At 38.5% G+C, this 14,219-nt stretch overlaps 1 protein-coding gene across 1 annotated transcript; it reads right to left on the reverse strand.

Annotated features, from left to right (window-relative positions):
- Positions 1-363: 363 nt before the first annotated feature.
- Positions 364-8,271, reverse strand: LOC135322521 (lysozyme C-like). The gene is made up of 4 exons (XM_064491523.1): positions 5,323-8,271; positions 3,767-3,931; positions 2,007-2,085; positions 364-561 (listed from the first exon to the last, which is right to left on the reverse strand). The coding sequence occupies exons 1-4, from the start codon at positions 5,456-5,458 to the stop codon at positions 495-497; spliced, it is 447 nt and encodes a 148-aa protein (XP_064347593.1). The 5' UTR covers positions 5,459-8,271; the 3' UTR covers positions 364-494.
- Positions 8,272-14,219: the final 5,948 nt, after the last annotated feature.

Consider the following 14,219-nt stretch of genomic DNA (forward strand, 5'->3'; position numbering starts at 1 on the left):
CCATTTGGCCTTCTGTCCCTTTTAAAACGTTACATTACCCAACAAACAGTGGTTATCGTTTACTGTTTTTGAAGATGACTGAACAGATGAAGGCGTCACGTGCCTATGTTGGTGGGACTTTGCCTAAGATCCATTCAAGATACTCTTTAGTTATATTTCCATTGAAGATTGGCCAGTACTTGTATCATTCAAGATTAAGTCTGGGTTCTTTTTTTGATTAATAATTGAATGGGCTGCAGATGTATTTGATAATTACGATTTTAGACAAATGTTCACCAGCATTAGTTCTGTTAGCCAACCGAAAGCACTGTAGGCCTCATATCCAACAAGAAACACGTTAGTAAATATTAAGCCTCTTAGAAAAAAGACTACATGCTCCTGCATTTGTAGAAACATTATTTGCTTGAAAGAATGGTAGTATGACCTGTCACTTAAATGATGACTTCCTTGATATGAAAAAGAGAGAAAATAAGCTGAAGAAGGAAACTCCGCAGTTACAATCTGCAACCCACAACATACTTCCTGAGATCTTGGCCTCGGCATTTATTTTTCCATGCCACCCTGGAAAGAAAGATGAAACAAGCAGAAATAAGGTTAAAACATAGCTGCGTTCACTTAGTGTGATAATCTACCAGAAGCTAACACAACATTGTAAATCAACTCTACTTGAGTGCAGAGAATCTTAAAAACCCTAGAAATCTGCTAAAAGAAATTGAGGAGTAAAAGGGTAAGATTCTGAATCAGTTAAAGTAGATCGTTTTGAGGTAACACGCTTTTCAGCGTAAACCCGGAGCTGCAGTCGTCAATTCTCAGCAGCACAGTTTGGTCTTTGGCAATGTTCTCCGACTTGTCTCAGAACAGGAGGGCAAACCAGAGCTCCCCTTTGATGCTTAAAACACAGCGTGCTTGTAACAGGAACTAACAGAGTGTGGTAGGTGGCTTATACTTCAAAAGCAAACATACAAGAAACTCAGAAAAAGAGATTTGTGGATACCAGAGGTGAGGGTTGAGGGCGGGATGAGAGGTGGGGAGGAGGGACAGGGGGATTTGGATGAAGGCAGTCAAAAGTTACTACAAATTCCAACTATAGTAAGATAAATACTGGAGCTGTTATGTACAAACTGATAAATATAATTAACTGCTACATTTTATATATGAAAACTGTCAAGAGAGAAACTCCTAAGAGCATCACACACAAAAAACTTTATCTTCTGTTCCTTTAATTTTGTATCCATATTTCTGCAGGTGATTAGGTTCTTGTCTCCTGGTAGAAAGAATTCAGAGATGAGAAGCTAAGAAAGTAAAGTGAGGATTTACTAAGAGACAGATAGTACACTCTCACGGGGACAGCAGGCAGTCTCAGGGAAGTTACTGCCCTGATTTCTCTGGCAGATCAGTTACATAGAGTGTGAAAATGAGTGGGCGGAATATTCACTGTGGGGGGAAGGGTTTGGGGTCCTATTCCCTGATTTTCATCCCAACTCCACCTTCCCAAAGGGAGGAGGGATTTTTGTCTTTATTTAGTGTGGCTGGGAAATATCATGGCGTTGGTGCATGATGGGTACTTCTAATCTGCAAGGCTAATTTTATTGTAATGAGGGCATAATGAGCAAAAAGTTACATTTGGACACTGGAGGTTCCTGCCTTTTCCCACCTTTCTTTGTCAGCCTCCCAACCACTTGTCACTCTAAAATTTGTGACCCCTTATCAGCCCAGAGGTTCCTACTTTTCTTTCTCTGCCCAGGGACCCCTGTTGTTTACATGATGTAGGGTTTCCTGCATTTGGCCCAGGCCCCTTCTTTTTCTGCCAAACCCTGCCATTTGGCCTGTGTCCCCCCTTCTCTGCTCACATCTAGCTATCTGCCTGCTCTAACAGTCTGAGGAATGGATGTTCACTAAACCTACTGTGATGTATGCAAGTCAAATCATTACGCTGTATACCTTAAAGTATCCAGTGCTGTATGTCCATTACATCTCAATAAAACTGGAAGGAAAAAAAAACATACCATGCTCTAACGCCTTGAGGGTCCCTGACAACCCTCTTCGCACATTGTACGGCTTTAGTGATGTCATCTTGCAGCAAAACTGAAAAAGAGACGGTGAGGAATGAAAACAACGGTCATAGAAATTTCATTTTAACTTAACATTCAGCCAGTTTTATTCTCTTAAGCAAAGAGAGAACACAGATTACTTTTCAAGAGTCTATGTATCTACGAATGTTGAGAGAAAAATTTTTCTTCCTTGTATCCCATTTGGCATGAAATAAAGCATTCTGTTTCTCGTTTTCCAAAGTCATTGGAAGCAATGGAATTATTAACTAATATGATAGATGTTTCTTTTTTTTTACTAAACACTTTAAACAAATGAAGAAACAGAAACTGGCCCAGCATATTTTTGCTCAGTATTTCTACTACTGGAAAAGTATTCCTAAAGAAATAATAAAAACACACGCAAAGATGTATGCACAAGGTGTCTCATAGCAATTAATAAAAGGGGAAAATGGAAACAGCCTAAGAGCTTACCAGTAAGAGCTAGACTGATAAATGACAGAATATTTATGTAGTGGAATTCTAGTCATCTTTAAAAAATAATACATATTGGTATTTGTGACTTAAAAACAATTTTATGTGATAAAGAACAAATCGTAGAGTAGTATATAGAAAGCAATATCATTTTTGTTAAAACACACATTGCCTGCACATTTGTATGTGGGTAGATATGTGCATGACATCGCTTTACCTTCATAGACAAGTTCCATACATGTCCTGAAAGAATTTGTGTATACCAAGTTAGCAGTGGTCACAAATCTCTGGGTAGTAAGAATTTTCATTCAAGGACCACAAATTATTATATAATACAAAATATTTTAAAACAGAAGTTAACTGAATATAAAAGAATATTCTAAGATATTCATCTTCTCTATTAGAAAATTTAATATTTAAAAATTTAACAATAGAAAATTTTGCAATACTTCTCCAAAATTGTATACACAAAAGATTCCACATTCTAATTTTAAATAAACTCAGTAGAATATTTGCTTCACCCCAAAAGAACAAATCCATAAATTAGCTTGTTAGAATAACTATGATTATATAGGAACTGTATTTCTGGAAAGTGTAAACTAAAGAATTTAGAAATTAAATGTCATAATGCTTCTAATTCACTTTAAAATCACTCAGCCAAAAAAAAAAAATATATATATATATATACACACACACAGAGAAGTAAATAAGACAAACTGTCAAAAACTGTTAAAGTACATGATGGGTACATTGCTGTTTATTATACCAATTTCTATAATTTAGAACATTTCATAATAAAAAGTAAAAACAATGGTTAGAAAAGGACCACACATATTTCTCTTCCTTGATTAGTTAACAACTAACTGTTTCATTTTCTATAAAGGACTATAGATATAAAAAAAAAAAGAAGACCAAACCACCAAATTATCCCTAAACCTCCTCAGAGTAAGTCAGAGGAGTGCATAGTTCTGCACAGAGAGTCAGATAGTCCAGCCACAGTAAATTGATGGATCCCTCCAGAAACTTCTGTGTATCAGAGAACAGCAACCTTTCATGATAGGAGCGCTTTACGTTCTTACTTCAGGAATCAGGAGGAGGGTAATAAAGAGCTTCTGGAAGTTGAGATGGAGGTTTCCTAGGTCCCTGGTGACCCCATCAAGGCTTTATCATTTGTTCTGAATCTCTGTTCTTGTAAACATGACAGGACAGTCCCCGTGCCCACACTCAGTGTCATCTTGTCTTACCGTCGCAGTTGATGCCACAGCCGTTCACTGCTTTTGGAGTTTTGCCATCGTTACACCAGTAGCGGCTGTTGATCTGAAATATCCCGTAATCGGTGCTTCCGCTGCCGTGGTTGTAGTTTGTAGCTTTCGTGTTATAACTACTTTCCCATCTGGCCAAACACATCCCTGAAAAGAACTTACTTTTAGTAGTAAACAGCAACACCACGTGACTTACATTGCAAAGCATGTTCTATCAGGCAAATTCAATTTTACTAATGACTGACCGCCTTTGTAAGTATAAAGATGACTTTTACGTGTGAAGCATTTTAACACCTTAGTGCTAAAGGGCCCTTAAGAGAATTCTTTTGCTATCAAATCATTTTGTAATACTAATAAAACAAGATAACATACTTTAGAAAATATTAAACTAGTTGTTTTTCTATTACGCTTCCCCTGCTCCCATCCCTCAGGTAAGATTCAGCCTAGAAGAGAAAAATCAACAGAGTTGTTGAGTGGATTTGTGCTTAGCAGTAGATATATGATGATGATGGAAAAGTGCTTTTTAGTGGGGAAAATAAGGAATTTCTGGGAGGAAGAAGTTTTCTTATGATATCTAAAGGTGAATTTGGATGTCAAATTAGACCCCAGACAAGACCTGTAGAATGGAGAAGACTGTTCTGTCCACCCACCCACCCTTCCATCCAACCAGCCATCTGCTCATTTGCTCAGAAATACTTATTGAGGGGAAATGTCTGAATTCAGTCTGAAAAATACCGTGACTACATCGACAAAATTGGACTAAAATCAAGAGCAACTTTTACTTCGGGCACAGCTTGAATTCTGTGGCAGAAAGTGAAAACTACTTCATCAACTAGAGTGAGTAAGAATAATGAAACGTCCTTTCCTGCTGCATTTCAGGGATCCTCATACAAACACTGACTGAGGGGAAGTTGGGTCCTACCAGCCCCTGTGTTAGTTCAGCGGGGAGGGTAGAGCTCGGTGGTAGAGCGCGTCCTTAGCATGCACGAGGTTGTGGGTTCAGTCCTCAGTACCTCCGTTAAAAATAAATAAGTAAACCTAATTACCCCCCCCTCCAAAAAAAGAGTTCCACAGAATTTTTAAAATTTGCTGTTAAAACCCCAACATCATGATTAGAAAGGAGAAAAATACTGCATTACTCTAGGCTTGCAGAACCCAAGTTCCAAACTAGACATGGCTGGACTCAAATGCCAAGGGCCTGACAGAGACATCCCAGGTGCCCAAAAGTACCTTTCAGCCAGCCTTACGCGGGCCGCTGAGGGAACCGAACCCGCAAATTTAGTGGCACTGGAAGCATGGGTCCCGGCCTACTTAGAGCGATATAGAGTTTTGCCCTCCCATACCCTCAAACCTTCAGCTGGAACATCTGATTCTAAAGGAACAAGGTGATATTTTTAAACATTGTTAAGTGTACAAACCTTCCAAGAGAGTTTTTAAAAAGTCCATTCGCTCAAAGTCCCTTTCTCATTATTCATCCTGCATTACTATCTGTTCCGCCCCCAGCAGCTATTTGGAAGGATGAACAAGAGATGACTTACAGTCGGCCAGGCTGACTCCCCTGTAGCCATCCATTCCGAGTTTCTTCAGCTTTCGGGCCAGCTCGCATCTCTCCCAGACCTTGCCCTGCACAGCGACAGCGAGGAGGACGAGCCCCAGCACAAGGAGAGCCTTCATGGTGACTGAGGTGCCCGGACTGCAGTCTGCCCGGGGCTGAGCCGGCCCCAGTATTTAACTCCTTTGGACTTCCCTTACTCCTGGGGGTTCGGGAGCTCTACCCCTTGAGATTCGGGGGAAACAGGAACCATTTATTGGCCCACTGCCTTAAAATGTTTTCTTTCTTATGTTTGAAGAGGGATATTCTCGCATCCTAAGACTCACCTGCCGGAAAATAATGAAATGAGCTTGTTTAAAGTTATTGATCAGGAACAATCTGGATTAGCACTGCTGCCAAAAGAGAAACTTCCTCTTGTTTCGTAATGAATTTGAGCGACTAGAAATTTAAAAAAATGGAACGAACATTTTACGCAACTGAAAACGAGCTCCCATCTTTGATTAACACTCATTCTCATTAAATTGTTTTATGTGCCTTTGCTCTGGGGTCTTCATCTTTTTCAATTAAAATTTCCTTAAATACACTTTCCACAAAAGAATACGACACCCTGCCTGTTGTTTCCACAGGGACATAGCACAGCAGCACGCTGCTCAGCCAGATTCCTATACTAACTTCTTTGGATACTACTGTAGATTTTTAATTTCTAAATTAATGTTTTACTGTTGTAAATATGGCTCATGGGAACAGCAATCCTAACAACTCCTTTTTGACAAAGCCTATTTCACCTTTCTGTGTTAGAACATAAGGGGGTCATTATAAGGCAGGGAAACTTGTAATAAAACCTACAGATGAATAGCACCAAATGCCACCAAATACTACACCCCTTCAGCATAAGGATTATTTTGAACTGAAGGCAATTGAGAAGAAGCAGATCCAAGGAAATTTCTCTCTCTACCCGCTATTTGCCTGAATGCAGAACATAGATTTGTACAAATGTCAAACTCCAACAAGCCTAGATGCCTGTCGGCCCCAAGACAGCCCTGGAGGACACGACCTAACAGCCTGGACTGACTAGCTAGTATCTTCCACTGGTTTCTTACAGATTTATCTGCCTACAATTTGCGACCCTTTGAAGCTTAAGACCCTTTTTCTCTGTCATACCACTCTTGTAAAAATACATTGTTCTTTGATTAACATGTTATGTAGGTCTGAGCTCCAACCACCTCTTTAAGTTATTCATGCTTGCATTTCTTCCAAGTTTACATGAGACACGCATGTTAATACACTTATTTATTTTTCTCTTTTGTTATAGAGCCCACCAAAAATCTAAAAGGGTAGGAGGAAAAGTTATTTTTCCCTAGTGTACAGTTTCTGGTGGTGAGGATGGGACAGTAAAGGCTGGAACAATCCACTGTCTTGCGACATCACAGCTGAGATATGGGGTAACTGAGAGCAGACCCGCAGAAGGTGAGATTTCTGAAGCACATCCGTTTCCCAGATCTCTGTTTGCAGTGCATGGTCAAGAGGAGGATAAACATTTCTCCTTGTCTCCTCTTCTCCAAATTCACAATGGCAGGAGGAAACATTTGTACAAATAGCTCTCAAATCCTGACTTTGGTGAATTTGGTTTTGGTAATCCATGCCTATGGATGTTGATTCTTACCCTCCCAGAAAGAGTCATATTTTCCTTTGTCTCTTTTGTGTCATTTGTCATAAGGATGAGAAATCATAAGATGAGAATCCGCATTTGTCTTGTGTTATGTCCTGAGCCAGCTAGCAGCCTGAGACATGACGTGACAGGCAACTTGGTCCAAGCACGGCAGCTCTCAGGGAAGTGTGTCTTAATAAAGGGTCACCGACCATAAGGGGCCTGTGTCATCTCTTTGCGTTCTTGCCTTGCTTGTGCTGGGAAAATTCTCATCCCAGTATCACCCTCCTGGTAACACAGATTAGCGGGTCCATGATTTACGGTGTCTCACTTGTGGGAGGTAGAGGTTTCTTTGCCACCTGTGCCAATGAACGTCTTTGCTTTTTAAGTTGTCTTCAGACTGGCTCTGCATTGAGAGGGCTCACAAGGACACTTCTTGTGAACATGGTTAAGCATAAACAGCTTATTGTTTTGGGTTTGTTGTGTGTGTGTGTGTGTGTGTGTGTGTGTGTGTGTGTGTGTGTGTGTGTCTGGAGATAATTCGGTTTATTTATTTTTAATGGAGGTACTGGGGATTGAACCCAGGACCTTGTGCATGCTAAGCACATGCTCTACCACTGAGCTTTACCCTCCTCCCTGGCTTATTGGTTTTAAGCATAAAAAAGACCTACTTGTTCGGAGTCACCAGTAAGAGAGCTCTCGTCTTAAACAAATGCCTTATTGGTACCTATGGGAAGACTAGATTGAAAAGAAAGAAAGAGAGAAGAGAGAGAAATTGATACAGAAGAACATCTTGTGAGAAAAGAGAAAACAAAACACTTCCTTAACAAGATTAGGCAGTGATCAAACTTAGAAAAAAGGTCAGGATCTGCAGATGGCACTGAAGCAGGTGTAAAAGTTAGGTAAATATTGATAACCAGGAAATAGATTTGACAAAGACTCAGAAGATACACAGAAAATTTTGATTTGTTGTCCCTTACTCTGTAATCACACCCCACTGGTTCCAGGCCTTCCACACATTGGGACTGTTCTACCAAAAAAAATTTCTTGGACTACCCTTCTCTTAAAGGAAAGAAAAAGTTTATAGTAATTACACTAGACATCTAAGACTAGGCAAGTATGCCCCTGAGTTCATTCTTAAGTAAAACCTACACTTCTCCCTCAGTCCGTTGGAACTATTAACCATAATTTATCTTTGAAATGTAAGCATCCAAAGAGAGAATTGTTGGCAAACGCAACCATGGAACAGGAACAATAAAGGAAAAAGAAAAAGAAAATATAGATTTTTTTAAAAAGCAAACTGCTATTTGTTCTATAAGCTCTCTTTTCCCAAGATTTGTCTAGAGCCTTCGTATATTTCTATTAAAGACAAATAAAAATCTTAAAAACTCTTCTCCCTGGATATGGTAAAAGGCTTCAGCTATCGAGTGGGTAACCTTAACTTGTTCCATCTGCCAGAAACACCATTTAGATCCAACTCTTATTTTATAAGCTACTGAGTTTTGTACTGTTGTACCTGACATGCGGCTAAAATGTTTAAATGAAAGCTATAAAATCTGTTTGCATCTGTCTGTACGTCTATGTGTGTATGTTATGTATATGTGATATATTTCTCAATCTGGATGTTACTCTTAACAACTAACTTCTAAAAAAGCTTAATTTAATTGGCTTAAAGAAAATATAAGCACATATAAATGAAGATTAGTCAAATAAGTTCATGTTATCTCTACGAGGTGTTTGAGATTCTGTAACTGGAAATTCAACATAAGAACTAAATGTACAATAAAAATGATTTGCTCAATGTATGTCAACACGGCAGGAAAAGAAAACCCACACTTAGCTTTTTAGATTCTTTGTTTCTGTGATTTGTGCTACTTGCCTGGTTTGTCAACGAGGAAAATAACTTAAAATGATGGTTAATTTTTTAAATCTCATGAAATCCTCATGGCAATTCAAGAACAATTGTCAAGAACCCATGAATTAAATGGATGAAAGCGGGAGAAAACTCTGTAAATGAATTTTGCAGCCATGATCATGTTTCATAAAATACGGCTGCCTAAAGAGAGTTCCCAAATCCTTTTTGTAACCTTAACCTTAAACGATGGCTATTCATTAAATATCAATATCATTTCTAAATCAGAGAAAATACTGAAACACTAATTGCTAAACATAGGTTTAAGTTTACTTGTGTTTGGCTTCTTACTATACAGAAACTAAAGACATTTGGGTCCATTAATAACATGTTCTTTTTCCCACTTTAAAAAACTGTAGTATAAAAAGGCATACGTCTCTAGACATTACAAAATGATATATTCCTCAATTTGCTAATTTACTACACAATATCAATATGTGGCAGACAGTTCACAACTGCTTACTCCCAACTTTTTTGGGAATTTGTGTTACTAAAGGTTAAGCACTCTAATCAATATATGTAATGGAAACTACTAGAAATAATAAGGGTAAAGGAAAAAACTGTGTGCAAAGTATCCAAGGGAAGTAAGAAATATGTTGGTAGGGAAAGGCATGAGGTATCAGGATGCGGTTTTGTTAAGAGAAAGTAGAATCATTTTGTCCTAAGTTAGAGATTATTTAGAGCTTGTTTTAGACCAGGACAAAAGAAAATGAAGGACCAAACCTACGTGAATACAGCAAGTTAGGAAAAGAGAGAGAGAATGAGTGAGAGAGAGAAAGAGAGGAGGGATTCCTGTCTTGTGTGGTCAAGTGAATGAAAATGGAATGAATTTATGATATCGGTTTTTTAAATGAGCTTTAACAGCAGTAGTGTGCCGATGCTAAACTAGAATTTAATTTTTTCTCTTGGTTAAAAGATCAAAATTGTCCTGGATTACTGTGAAAAATTTTTCTTTACCTGTTAAGTAACTCGCCTGGGAAACAAGGATTCTGGGTCTTACAGAGATCATTAATTACTTGTGCTTTATGATCTTCATCTGGTCTTTGGTTACTTAAAAAGCCCAAGTTTTCTCAAAACTAAAAGAGATAAGTCTTTTTTTCCAGGTGCATTACTTCCTGTATTTGCCTTTGAAATACATAACTAAGTATTGTTTCATAACAGTTTGTGATCCTATTTAATCAAGGTTCAAACCTTTTGACATTTTCCACTCAGCTTCTTGGTGCCTATCTCTTAATTATACATAGTCAGCAACAGTTGCCAGATACTTGATGAAAGCCGCTATTGTGGAAGACAGATCAGAATAAACACTTGGAGAAGAGGAACTCAAAGGAAACAGAGGCAAGAAAAGAAGAAAGAAGAAAAAAGAAAATACAACTGTAATGAATATCTCAGAGAAGTAAGAGAAAATGTCACATCCATGGAACATGCAGGACTGCTGTATAATAAACAATCAGAGAAGAAAAGAGGAGCCCTTGTGATGTAAAAATATTACCATGTTCATAAAACATTTATAGAAAAGCCAAGAGAAATATTAGAGAAATATTCCCAGAAATACAATAAAAAGACAGAGATTAAAAACAGGAGAGAAAATATGAAAAAAAATAAATTGGAGAATAAATAGATCAAACATCCAATTATAAGAATTCTTAAAAGGAATATGTAAAAAAAAGGAAATGTAAAATAAATTCACAAAACTGAGGGACAGGTTTCCAGACAGAAATGACCACCAAGGACCCAGCACAATGCTATAGAATAAAATCCATATCATGCACACTATCATGAAATTTTAGAATTTCAGGGATAAAGAGAATTTTAAAATTTAAGGCCAACAATGTTAAACCTAGATTCTTATATACAATCTGTCAAGTGTGAGAAGAAAAAAACAAAGACATTCTCAGGGACCAAAAAACTTCTTTCTGCACCGTTTCTCACAAAGCCTCTGAAGGACACTTTCCATTTAAAAGAGAGCCAATAAGATAGAAGATGTGGGTTCCAGGAAACATGGCTCTAGCACAGGAGAGAGGAGAAGGAATCACACAGGTGTATGGAGTGAAGCCTGACACTCACTGACACCTGTGCTACAGGCTAATTGAAGCCAATCCATGTTGTAGCAGGAGGGGATGGGCTCCATGTGGACGCTGGGGAAATCCAAACTTAAAGATGGCCTGGAGTGTCTGCACCTATTGAAGGGAGCTTGGCTGAGACTTCTGGTAATGAATTAAAACATAAATAAGTATATGGAAAACTAAGCAAACAGAAAACTAAGGCAATTATTAATTCTGAGAAAACCAAAAGCCTTGAGTGGAAATACAGCCAAATTGTACCATCATATTAGACTCATCTGGGAGTGTTTGTGCCTGCGTGTAAAGGGGAAAACAGAGCAGGGGGAGGTGAGAGAGAGCTAAACCTGCATTTTCCTGGGTAGAAATAAATAGAAAATATCCATGGTTGAAAATGAAGAAATGGTAGAATCACCCTGCTCCTGAGCTATATGGCAGTAACACTAGAGTGTAGTTAAAGAAGCTAAAAATAGCTAAAGAAGTTAAAAAGGTGTTACCTCTGGTGTTGGGAATTAAATTAGAAAGGTTAAGGCTATTTTTCCTCATTAACCTTATAACAATTTAGGTGACTTTTTAAAATATGCACATGTATTTTGTGATTTAAAAGTTTAAAAATATATTGTGTATGAAAAAGAACTAAAAGACATACAATGAAATGTTCACAGTGGTTATTCATGAAGACTTTTCAGAAGTTTTATTTACTCTGTATTTTTTGGCATTTTCAAACTTTTCTTCCCTCAGCATGTATTTTTACTTTTGCAATAAACAAAATAATAAATAATTATACACACACAGAGGAATGTGCAGAATTAGTAAAAACAAAAAAAAGGTGGTTATTTGAAGTCCTAAACATTTCTCTAAGTGTATCAACTCAGCCATATATGTAGGAATATTCTGTCATTTAACTTGATCTTTCTCCTGTGTAGAACTATTGTACCCCATCAGTGGTTTCTCACATTTCAATGGAATAAAGTTAAATATTAATTTTCCCTGAGCTTCAGGAGCAGCATTAAAATGAACTTATTTACAAAACAGAAACAGACTCACAGACACAGAAAACAAACTTATGGTCACCAGGGGGAAAAGGGTGGAGGGGTAAATTGGGAGTTTGAGATTTGTAGACACTCACGACTATACATAAAATACATACACCACAAGGTCCTACTGCAGAGCACAGGGAACTATATTCAATATACTGTAAGGGCCTGTAATGAAAAAGAATATGAAAAGGAACATATACATGTATAACTGAACCACTGGGCTGTACACCAGAAATCAACACAGCATAGTAATCTGACTGGACTTCAATTGAAAAGAAAAGAATACAAGCAGCACTGAGAAACAATCCATATGCTGGATGTGTAAATGTCGGATGGTTATGGAAAGCTTGTGACACCTTTGTGAATTCTTTCTGAGTACCATTCTTTCTGTCATCTTTAAACTTCCTGGGTCAATGCAGTTAGAGCTTAAGCTGGATCTCATTTCCCCTTTTCACAGTATGAACAAATATCTCTCTTCCCACTGTGGTCAAGCCCCAACACAACCATTGGGCATTCAACACTGAGAAATTACATGAAGTGTAACTGATTTCTCAAACATATAATGAAACATAATCTTGTTTGCGAAGAGACAGCAGTGTTTCCTTTTTAGTGACTGCTTTCCATAAGAGTATTCTGATTCCATTTCTCTATTAAGTGTGACTTTGGTTTAAGTTACAGTATGATCTGTTTATTTGTGCCAATGCAACTGTGTATTTGTTAAATTTCCTTCACTGGGCTAGAAAACAGTGATTTCAATGTATATATGAGTTCTGGTAACATCACAAAATGCTGAGGGAAGAGAGAAGAAATTGTTGCAAAGAGAGGAGTAAGGTCATGTACTTGAGTTGTATTTTTCGCCCTCTCGACAAACAGTTTATTGCTGCCCTTAGCAAGTAAATGAGATAATACACTCACCCTCTTACTCAGAACAATTTCAGCGCACAGTGACCTGCAGGTGCTGCCGCTCTCCCTGTGGCATCACTCCAGGCTGTTGCAGATGTCGCCACACGTCCTCTCCCCGCAGCCCCCCACCTCCCGTCGCTGTGACACCTCTGTGAGCTGGCTGCTCGCTGGCATGGGAATGGTCTATTTCCAACTCAGTCAAATAGGAGCTGAACTCACACACACGGCACCACTGACACCTGGATCTCACAATGTCCCAACCCAGAGACAGTGAGGGCTGGTGTCAGTGTCTACACATTCAGCTTAGAAAATAGTTTCCTTGACGGCTGATTCACAATGATTTTCAGGAGAAGAGTAACTTAGCATGCTAGAAATGTTATACAGACATTGAATGGTAAGTGCTAACCTTCTAAGAAATGAATGGATGTATTAGCACCTAGGAAGTTAAGGTAATTTAAGTTTGCTAAGAAGTATACTATCTTCTAAAATAGAAAAATTTACACACACACATATACATACACATATGACTACTAATCTTTGTGAAAAACAATGAGAATAAAAGAAACCTGAATACAGAAACACTGCACTGAAAATATCTTCCTTGTGTAAGAAATTCTGCAAGTCAGATGTCCTCCATGTACTCTGGTGAATGAAGTCTGCTTTAGACCTGAATTTCATGGTGGGACTGCTGACATGGCCTTACCTCCGGCTTGTCTCCCCTCCAGCCCACCCTGCATCCAGAGCACGCCAACCTTGAATGCAGAGGACTCGCGGTTTGTAACACACAGATGCCGATCGCATGGCATGTACGCCTTCATTGTCCTGTGTTGAGCTGTCACATTGTCCTCATATTCACCCTGATGAGCTCTTTGAAGGCTTATGGTCCTTTAAGGCTTCCCATCTGCCTTCTCAGAAAGAAACACATTCATGTGTACAACGTAGACATTCAATAAAGTTGGTAATTCACCATTAAAAAGTGCATTCTATATCACTAATTATCAGAGAAGTGCAAATCCAAACTACAATGAGGCATGACCTCACACCAGTCAGAACGGCCATCATTACAAAGTCCACAAATGACAAAGGCCGGAGAGGGTGTGCAGAAAAGGGAACCCGCTACACTGTTGGTGGGAGTGTAGCGTAATGGTCAAAGGATTCTACACGAACGGCTGTATTGTGGAAGGAGGTCCCTGTCACATTTAGTTATAAACATTAGGAATTTGTTCATTAATTAATCCAATAAATAATAATAGCTGATTGAATATTTTCTATGTAAGATGCACTGTATTGAGGCTGAGGATACCAAGGTGAAAGGGCATG

The sequence above is a fragment of the Camelus dromedarius genome, chromosome 11 (genome assembly GCF_036321535.1).
Source record: "Camelus dromedarius isolate mCamDro1 chromosome 11, mCamDro1.pat, whole genome shotgun sequence".
NCBI classification, from domain to species: domain Eukaryota; kingdom Metazoa; phylum Chordata; class Mammalia; order Artiodactyla; family Camelidae; genus Camelus; species Camelus dromedarius.